General features: G+C 34.8%; 2 protein-coding genes across 2 annotated transcripts; one reads left to right on the top strand and one right to left on the bottom strand.

Moving 5' to 3' along the window:
* Positions 1-6,166: 6,166 nt before the first annotated feature.
* On the bottom strand, positions 6,167-10,738 carry LOC112515697 (ATP-dependent Clp protease proteolytic subunit 3, chloroplastic). Its single transcript, XM_025122603.1, has 5 exons — positions 10,338-10,738; positions 8,295-8,409; positions 7,879-8,054; positions 6,701-6,796; positions 6,167-6,613 (listed from the first exon to the last, which is right to left on the bottom strand). The coding sequence occupies exons 1-5, from the start codon at positions 10,644-10,646 to the stop codon at positions 6,332-6,334; spliced, it is 978 nt and encodes a 325-aa protein (XP_024978371.1). The 5' UTR covers positions 10,647-10,738; the 3' UTR covers positions 6,167-6,331.
* Positions 10,739-13,055: 2,317 nt separating this feature from the next.
* Positions 13,056-17,884, top strand: LOC112515256 (putative E3 ubiquitin-protein ligase SINA-like 9). Its single transcript, XM_025121960.1, has 2 exons — positions 13,056-13,689; positions 16,996-17,884. Exons 1-2 carry the CDS (start codon positions 13,114-13,116, stop codon positions 17,656-17,658), a joined length of 1,239 nt encoding a protein of 412 aa, XP_024977728.1. The 5' UTR covers positions 13,056-13,113; the 3' UTR covers positions 17,659-17,884.
* The last annotated feature ends 1,350 nt before the right edge of the window (positions 17,885-19,234 follow it).

Genomic DNA, 19,234 nt, shown 5'->3' with positions numbered 1-19,234 from the left:
TCGCTTTCTCAAAATCACATAAAGCCATATTATAACATCGACTGAGATAAAGAAAAAAATGAAATATTAAAATCACGAGGTATATCGCTGCATTGTACGAGTACGCTTCTAGTATTTCTATGAAACATTTTGATTTAACTTTTAAAAACTCTTAACTTTTTCAAGAATACAAATATTAAAACATTATATATCAATTAATATATATTAGAAGGGTACTCGCACAATGCAGCGAGTTGTAAGTCTGAATACAACTTTGAATTTTCCCAGAGTTTATGTTGTAAGTCTGGAGACCACTTCAGAGTTAAATTCAGACTTACAACTCTGAATTTTCCCAGAATTATGTTGTAAATCTGGAGGTCACTCCAGGGTTAAATTCAGACTTACAACTCTGAATTTTCCCAGAGTTATGTTGTAAGTCTGGAGGCTACTTCAGAGTTAAATTCAGACTTAAATTCAGTTACACCACGAAAATAGGAAAATAAATGTATAGAGGGACATAGGTCACTTAAATAGACTTATTTGAACCGTAAGTGAAAATTGTGTCTAGATACATGTTTAGGCGGGAAAAATCAATAACCACCGCACAGAAACATGACACGTGTCCCAAAAGTTACTTATTTATTAGTGATATAGATATGTAATTACATTTGGTGAATGATCGTGTGAGAAAGAAAGTTATGGTGGAAAACATAAGAAGAGATCTTAACCCTTGATCATTTTTAATTTTATACCCACCTATAATTATGCTTTAGAAGAGAACTGATTCGGTGCATCTTGGTGCACCTCGTTAGTGTTGAAATTCAATTAGAATTGATCCAAGGATGAATATCTCTTCTTACGCTTCTCATATTAACTTCTCTTTTTGTCAGAACCCAACCTAATGATATCTCGCATCACAAATAAAACTTTAACACGTACGACCAGTAATGGAGAAAAGCAAAAGCGAGAATATAGGCTTGAGTGGTCAGAGAATAGTTGAACACAATGTACCGAACTTTTAGTCGGCAAAGGATGGCTTAACAACAAAGCCTACAAGATTCATAGGCAAAGCCAACGTTTTCTTAACAATCATATTTCCAAAATAATTACGTGAACCTCACGGTCTTTTCAATAAAAGCCACGGGTCATTCGTTATACCGTCTTAAGTGTTCTCATCTTAATTTTCGTTTTACAATCATTGTAATGTGTTGAATAGTTTAATTGACGTTATTTAAAACATGTAATTCGTTTTCTTTCCTATTTATTACGTTTTACGGTTTTTCGATTTATTTTTAAGGGTTTAAATGGAAACCCTTATTTTAACATGTCTATCAAAGAACAATACAAAAAGACAAGTATCTAATAGGATCATGAAGTTACATCAATGTCCCCTAGTTTTTCACACATTATGGAAATAACTCATGCCTAATTGAGAGCACAAATAATATTTTTATATTGCAATCTTAGGTGCATTCACCCTATTTATTGTGTTTATCTTTTTATAATGAATAAACTCTATATTCACAAGTGAATAGTATGGTATACATGTTGAGATAGAATGATTAAGAGCAAAGTATATAAAAGTGATGTGTAATTTAAAAGTATGTTATCTAAAGGGTAAATTGTATGGAAAAATAACGTACTTTAACTTGATTCTTATTTTGAGTAAAATATTTTTAAAACTTCCATTTTGGTACCTAAGGTGTAAAGTTTTAAACATTTAAGTATCTCAGTAACCTGTTGAAATATTAACTGGTTACCATGCTGATGTGGCGTCCATCTCAGTATTACTTGCTGAAGCATTTCGTCACATCAGCATGATAACGGTTAATGCTTAAAGTTGTTACCTGGATACTTAAATATTTAAAACTTTACATCTTAGGTATCAAAACGGAAGTTTTGAAAGTACGTTACTTAAAATATGAATCAAGTTAAAGTACATTACTTTTTCATGCAATTTGTCTTCATGTAAAATAAAAATTAACTAAATATTTAATTAATATTCATTTTGTTAAAATGATCAATAAAGCACATATTCACATGGAATAGTGGGTGTGGGTTAAGTCAACACAAAATGATTACATAAACTAATACAAGATATTCACATGTAAATTTTGTGTTATATGTCAAAGTCCGGATAAATACGACTACAAAATGGATAAAGAATTAAAGTCTAGTGTGAAATCATATGTTATATATGAAGTCAACTACTAAATATATAGGTCAAAAATAGCCTATGTTGACATACATATATAGATTTGGGATCACGTAAGATCAGTCTGTTTTTGTAAGATCCGTGAGACCACTTTTTTACACTTAAAACTTCACAGCAAAACGCTGTGAAGGCAACCTTCATAGTGTTTTTGTTGTGAAAATTCGGTTTTTTTTTACATTTACAACGTTTTGCTGTAAAGTTTCAAGTGTAAAAAAAATGGTCTCACGAGTCTCACGACAACAGACTGGTCACACATGAACCCAAAACCTACGTACATAATATGGCAAGCCATCAAATCGAAAAGGAAACATGTGAATATGTCAACAAAATTCCATCATGCATATAAACAAACAACCACTTGGGTAACTGAAATTACCAATTTGCCCATTCTACCGAGGGCGAGTGTTTCAATAATAAGCAAGTTGTTTCGGTAAATATGTGTCCAATAAATTAAGAACTTAAAATACACCTTCTCTAGGAAGTACTAGTTGTGTACTCGCGTAATGCAGCGAGAGCCGTGAATTTTAACGATTTTAAAGTTTCACTGGTTTTATTAAATATTTAACGATGATATAAGTTACATTTGGTCTTTACATATTAATACAATTTGAATAAATAAGAGTTATGGTTCCAATTACAGTCTATCGATAAAAAAAAATTGTGTGACAGTTTAAAATCCAATATATTTAAAATCCAACATATTTAAATGACTTCACAAATGTGTTCGATTTACACGAAGACCAAAGAAGCAAGAGATCGAGAGCGAGACCGAGAGTTTTAGAGCAATTGAAGAGGAGATAAATGAGAGAACTTTTAATAACTCATGGTGAATATCAGTTTGAATCTCACCTTGGAGAATGGGGAGAAGACATAGAGGTATTAGAGAGTGAAGTCATGAGTGAAAGATGTCAAAAGTATCTTGGAATAGGAAAAAAAAATAATAATAATGTGCATTGGTAACTTGTACTTATGTTATTTTAATTGTAGATTAAGAGATTTTAAGATTGAATGCATAAAGTAGTAGTACTTAATGCATTATGAGTTATTTTTAAGACTTTTAAGACTTTGTGCATAAATGTATAGTACTTTGTGCATTAAAAATTGTTTTTAAGACTTTTGATAAATTTGTTTATAAAGTAGTACAGATTAATATCGATACGAGATCTGAAAAGAAGTTTGCATTGTAATTGAATTAACGGATTTTAATAGATTATTGGTTTTTATTATTACAACTTAAAATCATGTAATATCCTTAATTTTGATTATTAAATATCAAAACAATTTTGTATAAAATACACATCCAAATAACCATTTATGGACCATTTACTAAATGTTTATCCGGTAAGTACTTATTGGACAATTTTTCTCATCGGATAAACATAACAATAAGCAAGAATCACAGTTGATCTTAAAGCATCAAAAGTGTTGGAATTTTCAATTATCATTGCTCTGTTGGTTAGTTTGTTTTTTTATATGTGAGGTCATATATTCAAGTTTTTTATTGCAATTTTTTTTGAAATATAATATATCTGAAATTAAAAACTAAGAGTCGGACTTTAGAGTTCGGGTGAGCTAAGTTGAAAAAGAAGACTCCTGAGTTCGGGTGAGCTAACTCTGAAGAATGACTTCAGACTTGTTCTCTTGAAATAACTCGGAAATAAAACTCTTCAGACTTCAAAGCGCTGTATAGAAAACCTATTGTCTCCTCATTCTTTGTTTTCATTTTGAACATTTTCACAAATAAAATGGGATGATAAAATCAACTCGGTTTGAACTATACCATCTGTATATATGTTTATGGCCACTGAAAGATTTATCTCACGGTTGTTGACAAAGCCTTCCACTTACGACTTGCCATAGAATTAGTCTAAACGAAACCTAGGATCGACCACCTCCAAAAAGAAAAATTAGGGGTCGTTTACCAAACACTTACCCGGTAAGTGTTTACCGGTAAAATTCAATATTATCACTTAGGTGACATTTGGTTCGCAGAATATTTTTGGATAGAATGGAATATGTTGAAGGAATTTGACTTTGAATTGGAAGTCTATTTTTTTACTTCTTAGACTATTTTTTTTATTATAGAATATGTATTTGGGAATTGGGCGTATTGAAACTCTTTATTTTTTTTGAATTATGGTCACGTTATCGTTGATATTATAATGTATTTTCAAACTTATAATTATTGGATTGTAAACATAAAATGCAAGAGGTAGCAAATCGTACACGCAGTGTGGTTTTTTTGCGGTTTGAGGTTTATGCAGTGCGGTTTGAAAAAATGCCCAAACCACATATGTGAACCACAAACCGCAACGTGAAGACTCGTAACTAGACGCTTTTCCGGCTGTTGAGTTCATGATTCCGTTAGACCTATCGGGATATGCTCACAAACTGACCCGAATATACATGATTATAAAAACATGTTTTTCGTTACCGTCTCAAAATATGGGAAACACTTATGAAGGAGCCAACCGTTATATGATAAAATGATGGAACGGATGTGTGAGAAAGCATCATAATAGTAATTCAAGATCGATAATAAATTAGACAACATCGAATGCATTTAGCGTTTATTTGATGGAAGACTAGATAAATTTTAAAATATTTTCGATGACATATTCCCTCGGAAAAGCTCCGTAAACTAAGAACGTCCAATTTGAACCTCTGTGACCACAAAGGGATTTTTATTCCTCCTTGGATTTGAACCTGGGACCTACTGGTACTTTTGATTTTTGAAGTCAAGCTCAAACCAATCAGGCACCACCCTTATTGTTATATTTTCCAATGAATGATGGACCGATATTTCCGTCTGTAGAATTTGGTTTTAGAATTTATAAATAACCTAAATTGCAATTCATAATTTTGAAAGTACAAATAGTAACAAAAAACCTAACTTTCGGCAAAATTACATAAATATACAATTTCCACTAAAAATTGTTCGAAATCAAAATACCAAAAAGGCATTGTATGCTCGGTAAGCGTTAAACGTGGTAAAAGTTATCGTCCTCACTTATCAGGTAAGACTCTCGGTCTTTGCTTCGCTCTTACCGGGTAAGATTCTTGGTCCTTGTCATATTCATCCGGTAAGGTAATGTGACTTGATAAGTACTTACGCGGGTAAGTGTTTGATAAACGACCCCTTGGTCATAAAGTCATTCATATAAACTTCACCTAAATAACCCAAAAAAACTCTACCCAAAAGTGTCAGGTCGTTCTTCAGCATGCTAAATATGTGATTTTGAACAGGGTCCCTAAAATTTTAGGGCCAATTTTACATTGTTTGGGGCCTTTAATCAATGAATATAAAATTTTAGTTCACCTTGTTGCTCTCTAATTTCAATCTCAGAAGACAAAAGCAATACGTGTCATCATTGCTTCTGTAATTTATGTATGCATGTATGTATGTATGTATGCATACATGCATGCATGTATGTATACGTATGTATGTATGTGTATGTGTATACATATACGTATGCATGTATGTATGTATGTATGTATGTATGTATGTATGTATGTATGTATACGTATGTATGTGTATGTGTATGTGTATGTGTATACATATACGTATGTATGTATGTGTATGTGTACACATATGCGTATGTGTATGTGTACACATATGCGTATGTATGTATTTAGTATAGATATGTATGTACGTATTTAGTATAGATATGTATGTATGTATAGATACATATGTGTATATATACATGTATGTATGTATATCTTTGTTAATTGTTATCTCATTTTATAATGTAATCAAAAGCAATACGCTTCATCATCGCTTCTGTATATGTATTTTATCATCTCATTTTACAGTGTAATCAAAGGTTTTAGGTATAACATAGCCTCTAAAAAGATTGAAACGTCCCTGGACAAAATAGAAATGCTACTATAATAATACCCAAAGCAAAAGGTTGACCTAATAATTGAATACAACTTAAAATCATAGTAAAAGTTATTGGTAACCCACAGCTTGAATCTTATAAGAAGCTCACATATCCCATTTTATATCCATGTAAAACGAGTTGTAACAGCTACAAAATAAAAAAGGTTAATCAAATAGAATCATAACTTGAATCAAAAACCATCTAGTGTTACATTTGCACCATTATATAAAAACCTTCAATGTAACCATGATTCTCAGGCAGAAGCAGGTTCTTCTTTTTTCTCTTCATCTTCATCTTCTTCACCACCAATGTGTCCATTCTGCAACATCTTGTCCTCCGACGGCATATTCTTCATCGCCTTACGGCTCCCCTCCACTTTCCACAAATCCCACACACGGGTCCTGGGCGGCGGTGTCTTATCTGCAATCGGCGCAACTAAACCGGGCTTACCGTCATCAATCACCTCATCAACCAATCCGTACGCCTTTGCCTCCCATGCGTTCATAAAATAATCGCGATCGGTATCGGCTTCAACCTGATCGAAAGGCGAGTTTTCCATGTTACTGAGAAAGTTTTATGATGTCGAAATGGAAATAAAGCGGAGGTTGGTGAAATAATTAACCTTCTCGTAAGGAGTTCCCGAGACTTTCGATATTATTTTGTTCACCTTAACCTTGTGGTACACCATTTCTCTTATTCTTATGCTCATATCTGTTGCCTGAATATAGAAAAAGTTGTGTGAGACTTTGATACAAGTTGAAAATATACGAAATGCATGTGGGAAACTCGATGTGAGGCCAATATAACAAACCAAACAAATCCGGTATATCCCAAACAGTAGAGCGAATAATACTTTTACATACATACATACATATATATATATATATATATTATATATATAATATATCCCAATTACCTATTATATTACCTATCTTATTGTCTGCTTGGCACACCTTTCTTTTGTGCACAAGCCAGGGGTCTTCATGGAAATAGCCTCTCTGGATCCTAGTAGTTGAGGTAAGGTCTATGTACATCCTACCACTCTTAGACCCTACTTTTGAGCGGGATATATTGGGTTTGTTTGGCTTGATTTGGACAACACCATTTTAAGGATAAACTTGGCCCTTACTACCCTAGGTATCGTGTCCAATGTGGCATGAGAACCCAAGTTCGATTCCCACTAGGTGCTATCAATTTCTTTGAGGGCCATGCCCATTAGCCAAAATGCCTAAAATTGTCCCGGTTCATCAAGACACGGCATGTTGGGGCACCCACACACTAGTTGAGTCAAAGATGTCAGATACACAGTTTAAAAAAAATAGCCCTTATTAGTCTTTAGGGTTACCCCGTTTACATAAGGGCAAACTAGTACCGTTTACAGGGTTTGACACCTCCTGGGCGCTAGCCTTAGCCGCTGAGTGAGCCAAAAAATGCCCCCTCACATTGGTGTCCTCATAGATGGGTTACATGTGAGGCAGTTGGGGTTGCTGATAATCAACTTCTTGCTCAAATAATAAGGGTAAACCCGTCAATTTCTTTCTTTCTAACACCAATTTGACATTCATTTATCAAAAGGGACTCTAATTTTAAGAGAAAGGGATAATGCAAAAACTCCGAATTAATTTAGTGGAATTGTCAGAAATGCCCTTGCTCCCTCATCCAGAGAATTGGTTAAGAGAATCAAATGAAAGCGCTCTTGCTCCATATCTTCGTACTCTCAAATCACGGAGTGAGATGAGATTTATTTTTTGACATATGAAAAGAAAGAGTAGTATTAATAAACAGACGAAACCGACTTACATTTCCTCCGGCCTTTCCAAGTGGTTGATGGATCATGACCTTAGCATTAGGCATACAGAATCTCTTCCCTTTGGAACCACAAGCTAGAAGAAACGCACCCATGGATGCAGCGAGACCAACACAAATGGTGGAAATATCAGCCTTGCATAGCTTCATGGCATCGTATATCCCCATTCCTACATGCATCATCAAATAGTGAAGTAAATTTACCAATATGAAAATCACTACATTTGACTTGACCTATAATAGATGTCAGATCTTCGGGTGAGATACACTGGGTCTACTGTTAAACGACCTTAAGCGAGGAATCTTTCCGTTAATCATATTGAAATATGTTGTGATTGAGCTTGTAATTTAAGGGTTAATCACCAAAAAATCAAGAAAGGTAGTTAAATAAAAGCATGTCATAAGCATACCAGCAGTAACAGAACCACCAGGTGAATTGATGAACAGTTTTATATCTTTCTTGTCATCTTCTGCATCGAGAAATAACAATTGGCTGATTATGAAATCAGCTGACATATCGTCCACCTGCATAGTTCCATCCTCTTTATATTTACTTAATAAAAGAGAAACTTATGTTGCCAAATAGAAATTATGCAGTAAATATACAAAATATACGTGATATTGAATTACCCACAACTCTAATCCCTAGAAACCGCACGATTATTTAAATATAATCATCAATTTTTACAAATCTACTGATATTTCGTGTGATACATCTACTAATTACATCATCACCCCAACACCCCCCCCCCCTCCCCACCATTAACCACTAAAGCGATAGAAGTGTTATAAAGAAAGTTGTACCGTATAAGCATATAAAAGCAGGATCATCAATTCCACATATCATCACATTGGTGGTTAAAAGGAAAGCATCACGGGCTAGTTTCAAATGGGAAATCTCCTCATTGGTAAAAGCGTGTTCTAGAAGGTTATGACTACATCCAACTTGGCCGTTTAACATGTTCATTATGGTGTATGGGAAAAAGATGTGATCTTGGATCCAATATACTGAATGGAATTGAGACCAACAAATTTAGAATGAAGGAAGGTGATATAAATGAACTGAAAATAAGTCACTGAACCGATAAAATAGACAAAACCTATCAAGAAGTTAGATGAGTTGATTAATATATCTGGAAAAAGAGAGAAAATGTAGGAAAATAAGGTTTTTAACCAGGGGGAGTCTCAATATGAGTGATTGTAATCTAAAAAAAGCAGCCATTTGATTACAGAAAACCCACCAAGAAATTCAATGCCCATGAAGGTTAAGTGAGTGAATTCAAAAATTAAGCCACCGAAATGATCAAAATCTAGAATCTACAAAGAAACCCGATGAATTAATTGATATGGGAGCACAAAAGAGGGATAGAAAGTGCTACAAAATACTATCTCAATGAGAGGAAGTCTCTATATTTTTATGGGTGTTTTAATGCCCAACGTTAAGCCACCAAAATGATTGACTTATATGAGAGAAAGAACGTGCTACAAAATGCTGGTCTTAAAAAGGGAGATGTCTGCAAAGTGTGTTGCGTGATCTGAATGTTCAAGCCACCAGAATAAACAAAAACAAAAACCCATCTTGAAATTTAACTAATTTATTGATAGGAACCAGAAGAGATAGATATAGTGTGGTGGTATAACAAGGGAAAGTTACAATTCGTCTAAGTGCGCGTGTAATCTCAAATTATAAGCCACCAAATTGCAAAACTCCATCAAGAAATATAACGAATTGATGGATATAGGCAGAGAGATGATGCAATTTAATCTTCTTGGCAGAAACTAAAGATACTCAGGACTAACGAATCAATGGCTTAGCATCACCTCAATAGTTTGGAGAGTTAGATTGAAGAACAACTCTCAGAAATTATGAGATTGAAAATTAGACTCGCCATTGATTCGTGAGTTCTGAGTAGCTTTAGACTTTAGTGGAAGAATGAGGATTAAATTGCATCAAGAAAATGGCATATAGAATGTGCTACAAAAGCGCTGGTCTGAAAAGAGGGAAGAGGGAGTCATTATATGGCTGAAGGATTGTAATTTAACAAATTAAGCCACAAAATTGAACAAAAACAAAAACCCATCAGGAAATCAACAAATTGATTGATATATGCACAGAAAAAAGAGAGATAATTTGCTACAGACCACATGTCTAACAGGAAGCAATTCTCTACAGCTAAGTATGTGTGTAATCTCAAAAACCTAACCCACCAAATTGCACAAAAACAAAACCCCATCAACAGATTCAACGAATTAGTAATATGAGAGCAGAAAGAGAAGCAGAATGTACTAAAAAGTGCAGTCTAAGAGGGGGGAAATCTCTATACGGCTAAGTGTGTGTTATCTCAAAAATTAAGCCACCAAATTGAACAAAATAAAAAACCCACCAATCAATTCGACTAATTTTATCATTACATACGCAAAACCTAAAGAGATTCGAGTGTGTTTAACCAAACCTGGGATCCCAAGAAAACGATGCGTTGACGAAGAAGCATGTTGGTGGTATCGAGTTCTTCGAATCTAGGCATCCAAGATGGAGCTGAAGCAGAATAATTGGATGTGGGTACATCCCAATTACTCGACAAAGTGTGAGTTTTGAATGAAGAAGAAGCTTTAACGGATAATGAAGGTCTGGTTTTACTCCTTCTGCTATTATTACAGGTGTTGTGTGATAATAAATGGGTGTTAGGGTTTTGGAGGAAGAAGGTTTGTGGGTATACTACTGCTGGTGTTGATGTAAACGCCGATGTTACACAACCCTCCATATCTCCCTACCTCCTCTGCGACCTGCGTTGCGTGGTGTGTTGGTTCTCTGCGACTTGCGTTGCGTGGTGTGTTTTATTTGCTACTATTTGTTCTTTGGATTGATGATGATGTTTAAGGCCTCAAGGAACCATCGTCATTCAATATCTCAGGACTGATTAACAACGTATTATGTTTCGCAAATTAATTATCGAATGTTTACCCGGTAAGTGTTTAACGGTAGAAATCAATATTATAATTTATTTTATTGGGTAAGATTGTAGCATATTAAAACGTAGTCTATGTAACAATTTACTTGGTAAACGTTTACCCGGATAATAGTCGTCACTTTCACTTACCGGGTAAGACTCTTTATCCTTATCATCGCTCCTACCGAGTAAGATTCGTGGCCCTTGATATGTTCATCCGGTGAGGAAAATTACCCGGTAAGTACTTACCGGGTAAGCATCTAGTAAACGGCAACTTACACTTTGGGTCTATGTAATTATAATCCGCTAGTAACTCTCGTTTCTCTTTTGAACCAATTACAATTTTAGTCATTGTAATTGTCATTTTGCTTTACTTTTAGTTCCTCCGGCTAACCATTGTTAAAAGAGTCCGTTTAATTCAGGGGCATTTTTGTCTTTTCTTTAATTTTCAACTAAAAGATAAAGTTATATCTTATGATAGAGTAAGTTACTGATTTGGTCCCTATGATTTACACTTTCTACCCATAAAGATCCCAAAATTAAACTAAATACAAAGATGGTACCTGATACGCATTTTTCACACCTAATGAGTCCCTCTCTCTAACAAAATCAAAAAAGTTCCGTTAGCCCAGTTAAGTCCAAGGGTAGCTGATGAAGACGATCATGTTGAATACTTGCCATTTTTGCACCAAATCCATATAGTATTAAAATATTATACTATAAAATATTGTACTAGTATATTAAAATAGTATAATATTATACTATTTTAATCCATATAGTATTAAAATATTGTATATTTTAATATACTAATATTAAAATAGTAAATTTTTAATATCCATTAAATAGTATAATATATCCATTAAAGTAAGCATTTATCGGGTAAGTGTTTGGTAAACAATCCCTTAAAGACTGAGCCAAGTACCCACTAGTTGTACACTAAGGGTCTCTTTGGATCATAGCAATTTTGTGGAATTGAAAGGAATTGGAATGTTCAATCCTTTGACCAAATTCCAAATATGATGTTTGGTTCACAGATTATAAGCGAAAGAATCTTTTCAATTCCTACAAATTCATTCGGTCACCGATTTCACAATTCCACTTGATGTACCAAGGATTTCAAATTCATTTCCTACGAATTCCTTAGCCCTCGTCCAAATTTCAGATATCAGTAATATAAGTGAACAATTTCAAATTTTATCTGATGTTAATAATGTAATTTGGTTTAATGGTAATTTTAATTTTTTTTAAAAATGACAACAAAATCATAAAAGGTCATTTGTTGATATTTAATTTTCGATTCCAAAGTTGAATTTCGTGAACCAAACAAAAAAAATCCCAATTCCGTTAAGAATTCAATTCCAATTCTATGCAACCAAACGCAATCACAAGCCATGGTCAAATTCCATCAGATTCCATTTCATTCCCCCAAAGTCAAATTCATTTGATGAATTCCAATTCCATTGAATTTCATTCTACGAACCAAACACCCCCTAATAGTTTTTGTTAATTTCAAAACGAAATGATATATGAGATGGATTTACCCCAAGATGTAGTTTCATTATAAATTTCAAAATTTAAGTCAGACATTAACGTTTACAAAATCTAAAACCTAACTCAGTAGTAAATTTCACATCTATACACCGTCATTTGAAATTTAAAATTTTGAAAATTGTAACACGCCCATTTACCATATGACCGTTGGAATTTGAAATATCTTTCGAATTTCAACGTTACCATTTACAGCAGACTCGCTATAAAAAAGAGTGTCGATCACGTGAAAAACTACAGATTCACAAAACCAAAAAACACAGAAGTGCAAGCTGCGATCTCAATACCATCTTAAAAAACATACTTCATCATGCCTTGCCGTTGTCCGACAAATACTTCTCTGCTTTATATTCCAGAATCAATAGTTGTTTACGACTCTTCATTGGTATGTTTTTTTATTTTTTTATTTCTACTCGGTCTTTCAGTAAATTCAATGATATATTCATGTTTTAAAATATAAAAATTCATATAAATTATTTAAAATACATATCTTAAAACATTATTTAAATCAACGATCGTTTGTTTTTATTTTATGGGGCTTATCATTTTTATTATGTGTATTTAATTGGGGAAGAACACATGTATTTTTGGAGAGAACCCTAAAAATTATATTTAAAACCCTAGAACTTTCCATATCGAAATCAATGGAATTAGGTAAATTAGGGTAAAATTGCGTGTAAAATGACGTGGGTGTTTGTGAAAAATCCAGATATACTATCAGCCCTCAAGATCGATGGACACAACGGGTCGAAACATTGGCAGAATTGAAAGGAGGATTCCGATGGCAAGATTCTCTATTGGCGAAGACGACGAAGATGCTCCACTTGCCAATAAACGGGCAAGATTCTCCGAACCGGCGTCTCAATCGCAACCGCGATCTCAGCGGCAAAGATCGGTTCAGAGATCGGAATCGCGAGTCGTGGCGGTGGAGGAGGATGAGGAAGAGGAAGATGACTTGTTTCCGATGTCTCCGATTGAGGATGTAGAATCGGATTCGCAAGGGTTTGAAGAAGAGGACGAGGATGATGAGTTTGAGGGGGAGGGGGAAGTTGGAAGCGAGGATGATAGCGGTGGTCATGCCGAGGGAGAAGCAGTATCGGAGGGACAAATTCATCAGCAACAGATGACTTCTTCTATGGCGGCTTCGTCACACCTGGGGTTAGGGAATCTCGCCGTTGGGCTGAGGAACTGTAATACTGTTTCCCCTGTGTTTAACAATGCAATTGGGGCATTACAGGTGGTGCTGACCGATCCAGACGTATTGGATTGCCCGATTTGCCTTGATCCATTGTGCACCCCTGTTTTCCAGGTATTCAGTCCCTCTTTTTATGTTGTAGAGATCTTCTAATTGAATTGTTCTTAAATTCTAACATAGAAATGATGCAATTGCACTGTGTTTGATGTGTGATGATCTACTGGTTCATGTGTGTGGATGATTACTCTTTAGCTGCTACCAATAGTTTGAGAAATAAATCAAGATTTCAAGTAGTACATAACATGCCAATGGTTAAACTTTCAGTATGCCACCAAATGGCCACCACAGGGAGTGCAAGGTTGTGCATGGTTAGGGAAATGCCATCTATCACTACACACTAAGAGGTTAAAGTGTTCTTAGGACTTAGGAGCCTTTTTGTTAGCCAAACTTTTTCCAGCCAAAGTGAAGTTTGATCAGAATCAATCGGTTCACGAAACTGGATTGGCCATTCGGGTAATACAATAGGTGTTGATAAGGACAGAAAATGTATCTGTATGTATCCATCCACAAAGCTAACATGTATCTCAATGATGACACTTTTAAGCCTTATCCAAGACATTAAGATTTGCACAGCCCTTCAGTGATATTCCCTTTAGTTGTTTATCTAAGCACGGAAAAGAGAATGCTCTGCATGTTGTATTCTTTTTGGTCGAATTCTGATCCATCTGATACCTTCGGTAATCATCAGCTTGCATGTTTATAGACTCCAATTCTCCGGCACTCTTGCTCAAAATGATGACAGCTTCTACCCCTTTGCTTAGCTGTTGAGGCATATGCTGTTAATTGCAGCGCAATATCGGTTATCTGTCATAAGCAAAATAGTGGTGTTAAAACAGCGGTGGGAATTGCGGTTTCGATAATAGCGGCACAATTTACCGCTATTTCACTTGATATTTGAGGTAAATAGCGGTCCGCAATACCAATATTCTCAGTTAGGTCTCTTTTACTCTAATGCTTATATTTTTGTCTTTTTTGGCTTGTATTTTGATTTGGGCCCTTATTTTGTTTTAATCCATTAACAGTCAACCAATATCATCCAACACTCGGTTTAGAAATTCTTAGAATCTTAGGTTTTCAATTTCTTTCTATCATCGCCGACAGTCAACCTTCTTCGATAATCAACCTTGTTCGACACTGTTCGAGTTTTCTATTATCGTTTATGAACACTTTTCCTATTTTGTTTTGTGAAACTTGTTTAAGTTGATGTTTTGAGGTTGAAACTATATTTTTAGTTAATGCATATAATATGTTATTATTATGTATATAATTCTAAGAAATATTATATGAACCGCTATTTTTGGGCCGCTATACCACCACGATAACAACTATTACACTGCTATTTTGTATTTTGACCGTGGTAACAGCATAGGTTGAGACACTCATGATCCTCCACAAATTAAGTGGCCATTGGACAAACTTACCATACCTTACGGTTTAGTTTAGCTTCCTGTTTGTCTAAGGGGTCGTTTGGCAGTTGCTGAATGGTTTGGTGCAGAATGATTAATTGATTAGAATGATTAAGAGGCTCTCATGATAGAGTGCAAAATGAAATATAATTGTTTGGTAATTGTTTACAATGAAATTAGGGTGCTTAATGGTTAAGGGAGGCCCATGATACAAAATCATTCACAGGGTTTTAGAACCATTAAGAGGCAAACTTTTTTTTGCCAAACAAGATTCACCTTTTAACGATTCAGAGACTGCCTCTATGGAACTATTAAGAGGTAAACAAACAACCTCTAAATCAAAGAATCTTGCTTCTGTCACCGGACAGCGCTGAGGCATCAAGGTGGTTAGATTTGCAGTGCCATACGTTTGTGTCGATGATTTTTATTATTAGTTGAGGATCCAAATGAAGTATGGTCTATATCTTCTTTAACGCTCTGGTGTCACCAACAGCGAGTCTTTTCCATGGGATAATCTGTTTATTCTTTTAGATCCACAACCATGTCATCACTTCTAGGGATTTTCTAAGCACATTATTGATTATCCGTCAGTTTTATGACTTATTCTGTTGTAACAGAATCATGCTATATACTAAACTACCCTTGACCTCCTCTTTCCTTGTCGTGTACGTGAATCTTACTGCTGATATATCATTGGGGTAACTTGTTTTTATGTAATGATAGTAAAAGTATGTTGCTTTTGAGCATATCAGGGTGTGTTGTCTATAGCTAATTGAGCACTGCCGAATGTGGGGAAATCCTTTCTCTTTTTCTTGCAACGCTCCAATATGGGTGTTTTCTTCCAAATGTTGAACATTATAGTATGAAGTTAAAATGCATTATGTACTAGTTGACAGGAATGGGAAAAAATGTTGTGATATCTTTCCTACCTTCGAATGAATAGATGTTTACACTAGAACTAACAAAAACTTTGTTTAACGCCTATTATATTAGGTTTGATTTGTTTTATTACCTTTCTTATATCAATATCAAAGGCACAAAAACCATAAGCTGCTAGTTGTGTGAATGCATGCATTGCATTTAGAAAGTTCCATAAAGGTGCGTTTAGTATCTAGATAAGATAGGACAAGACGGAAAAGAGCATGACAGAGCAGTTGTGGATGGGACTAGGACAGAACAGATAAAATGACTAATTTACCCTTAATGAGTTGTTTATATATTTTGATTAATTTATGTAATTTATTAAATTATGATAAAATAAAAATTGGTAAAGCACATAAAATGACCAATTTACCCTTACGGAATCGAGTTTTATTTTTGAGGTTATATTGGTAACATATAAGCCTGTTTCACCTTGTTCCATGGAGCAGGGGTGGAACATGCTTGTTCCACTTTGTTCCACATAAAAGTCCTGCCAAATGTGGAAAAGTGATCCATGTTCTGTTCTGTTGACTGTCCTGTCTTGTCCTATGTACCAAATGCACCCTAAAGATGTGTTTGATACATGGGGCAGGTCGGCATAGGATAGAACAAAAACATATTATCTCGTGTTTGTTGCTACAATGTACTACGACAGGACTGGGCTGAGTGGGACAGGAATATGTTTTTTTGTCTCACCAAAATAGCTGGAACAAAAGTGAAGGAGATGGGACAATATTTGTAAATTACTAAACTACCCATATCAAATTAAAAACCTAAAACCTTCCCGTTCTTTCACCCACCTATTTCACTCTCGCCCATCCAGTCCAGTCCTGTTTGCATATCGAATGCACCCGTATGGGCTCAATTGAAGAGATTATTTCATAATCTGCTAGTTGCGTGCTCTCTTTATTGGAGGGTGGGAGACTTGGATCTTCAAGCGTTATCGAATAAAATAGTAGATAGTGGATTTGAGAATTATGTCATCAGTTTGTTAAAAGAAACCTTCATATTTTCTGTTTTTCTGGCATTGCAGTGTGAGAATGGCCATATAGCGTGCTCCACATGCTGCTCCAAGGTGAAGAGAAAATGCCCTTCTTGCTGCATGCCAATTGGCTACAACCGTTGCCGAGCTATTGAAAAGGTGATCGAATCAATCCGAGTGTCGTGCAAAAATTCTCGGTATGGTTGCAAAGAGATGATGCCTTACAGCAAGAAGGGCGAGCATGAACAAAGTTGCCCCCATGCCACCTGTTTTTGCCCCCACCCATCATGCCCATTTGCCGCTTCTTCCAAAAACCTCTACCTCCACTTTGGCATCCAGCATGCAGCTTCCACCACCCGTTTCACCTACAACACCACCTTCACCCTTCGTGTAGAAACACATCAGAAGCATGTTCTTCTTCAAGAACAGCACGAAAGTGTCATATTTATTCTGAATCATGAAGTTCAAGAACGTGCACGATCTTTTAATGTGGATTGTGTGGGCACAAGCTTGTTAAAAACCGCTTTCATTTATCAACTGAGTGCTAAAAGCATGGAGACATCTGTGTCGTTGCAATCTGTACCAGAAATATACGCAAAGTGGTCGGAACATAACCCCAGAAAGAATTATTTAACAGTCCCGTCTGAGTTTTCTGGTTACTGTGGGATTCTGTCTCTAGATGTCTGCATAAAGAAAGCTCAATCCTCCACATGAACTATGGCTTGTATTTCTGTGTTGTTTTCTGATATTTTTAGAAATTATTTGTTGTAGCATTTAGTTCCGGTTGAATATCGCTGATGTGGCGTTTGGATTTCAGTTTCCGGTGTCGGGTTTCTTCTGATGAATTGCTTTTCTGATTTCTTGAATTTATCTTGAATTTGTAGATGTTTCTGTACATGCTTTTGTTTTGATGGTATCAGAAATCTAACAGTTGATTTCATGCATTCTTCTAAGTTGGGTATTCATGAAACAACTGAATTGTTCTTTTTTAAGTATATAATATTTATATACGATATATGTAACCGTTCTATTCTTTAAGATAGATGATAAATCTGCGTACATAAAATTGGTTTTAGCGTGTTGCCATTTGGGCCTGTGCCGAGTCAAATTGGTTTATTCAGTAGTGTTTAAATACATGAAATAACAATCTACTTTTACAAAAAAATCCGTTAAATTATAGAACAACAGTGTTGTTGTATTTGTGCTTATTTTTAAAGCCGTTAAATTACAACTATAACACCAAAATCCAACAAACAAGCTTAATTTCGGATGTTTTTGAAGTTTACAGCAATAAAGAAACAAGTTCAAATTAAAACCAATAGGAAGTAATTCTCTCTCTCTCTCTCACACACACACACACACACACACATATATATATATATATATACTAGTTGTGTATTCGTGCAATGCGGCGGGAGCCGTGAATTTTAACGATTTTAAAGTTTCACTGATTTTATTAGAGAATATTTAACGATGATACAAGTTAATTTGGTCTTTACATATTAATACAATTTGTATAAATAAGAGTTATGATTCCAATTACAGTATATTGATGAAAAAAATTGTATGACAGTTTAAAATCCAATATATTTAAACGACTCCACAAATGTGTTCGATTTACACCAAAAGCAAACTCAAAGTTTCATCTTTGGTGGTGTTGGTGGTTGTACATTATACTTTATTAGTTGTGATTCATAGTTTTTTTTGAACTTTATGTATAAAATGGTTGTACATTGTGCTTCGTGACTTGTCTTTAAGAGTTCTTTGAAAATCTTACATAAAATGATTGTAACTTATGCTTAAAGACTTGTACTTAAAACTTCGTCTAAAATATATATATTTGTGACCTTCCTGAAGTGTTTATTTGTATCTTCCACAAATAATTTCTTATGTAAAATAGAAAAATATATACTTTAAAATAATAAATATCAACATTTGGTGATGCAGATGTAAATAATAAACAAAAACGAGTGTAGATAGTTTTTTAGTATGAAGCGGGCTTAATTAAACACACCGTTGAAACTCCTGTGTTGAAAGATGGCTATTACCCAAATACTTACCCGATAAGCGTTTTACCGGTATGAGTCAACACTATAATCTATTTTACCAGATAAGATTGTAGTATATTAGAACGATATTGTATGCAACAATTTACCCGGTAAATGCTTACATGGGTAAGAGTCTTCACCATCACTTACCGGGTAAGACCCTCTATCCCTATCATCACTCTTACCGGGTAAGATTTTCAGCTCTTGCCATGTGCATCGAGTGAGGAAAGTTACCCGATCCA

Source organism: Cynara cardunculus (assembly GCF_001531365.2).
Source record: "Cynara cardunculus var. scolymus isolate 2C chromosome LG 7, CcrdV1, whole genome shotgun sequence".
NCBI classification, from domain to species: domain Eukaryota; kingdom Viridiplantae; phylum Streptophyta; class Magnoliopsida; order Asterales; family Asteraceae; genus Cynara; species Cynara cardunculus.
The sequence above is the reverse complement of the archived record's forward strand: the minus strand, read 5'-3'. Positions and strand labels throughout refer to the sequence as shown.

Bases quoted from the DNA above. Each gene is read 5' to 3' on its own strand.
- LOC112515256 (XM_025121960.1), top strand. From the start codon at position 13,114: ATGGACACAACGGGTCGAAACATTGGCAGAATTGAAAGGAGGATTCCG. The intron at 13,690-16,995 runs GTATTCAGTCCC...CTGGCATTGCAG, and splicing joins TGTGCACCCCTGTTTTCCAG to TGTGAGAATGGCCATATAGC.
- LOC112515697 (XM_025122603.1), bottom strand. From the start codon at position 10,646: ATGGAGGGTTGTGTAACATCGGCGTTTACATCAACACCAGCAGTAGTA. The intron at 8,410-10,337 runs GTTTGGTTAAAC...GGAACTATGCAG, and splicing joins TCGTTTTCTTGGGATCCCAG to GTGGACGATATGTCAGCTGA. The intron at 8,055-8,294 runs GTATGCTTATGA...TGATGCATGTAG, and splicing joins TGGTGGTTCTGTTACTGCTG to GAATGGGGATATACGATGCC.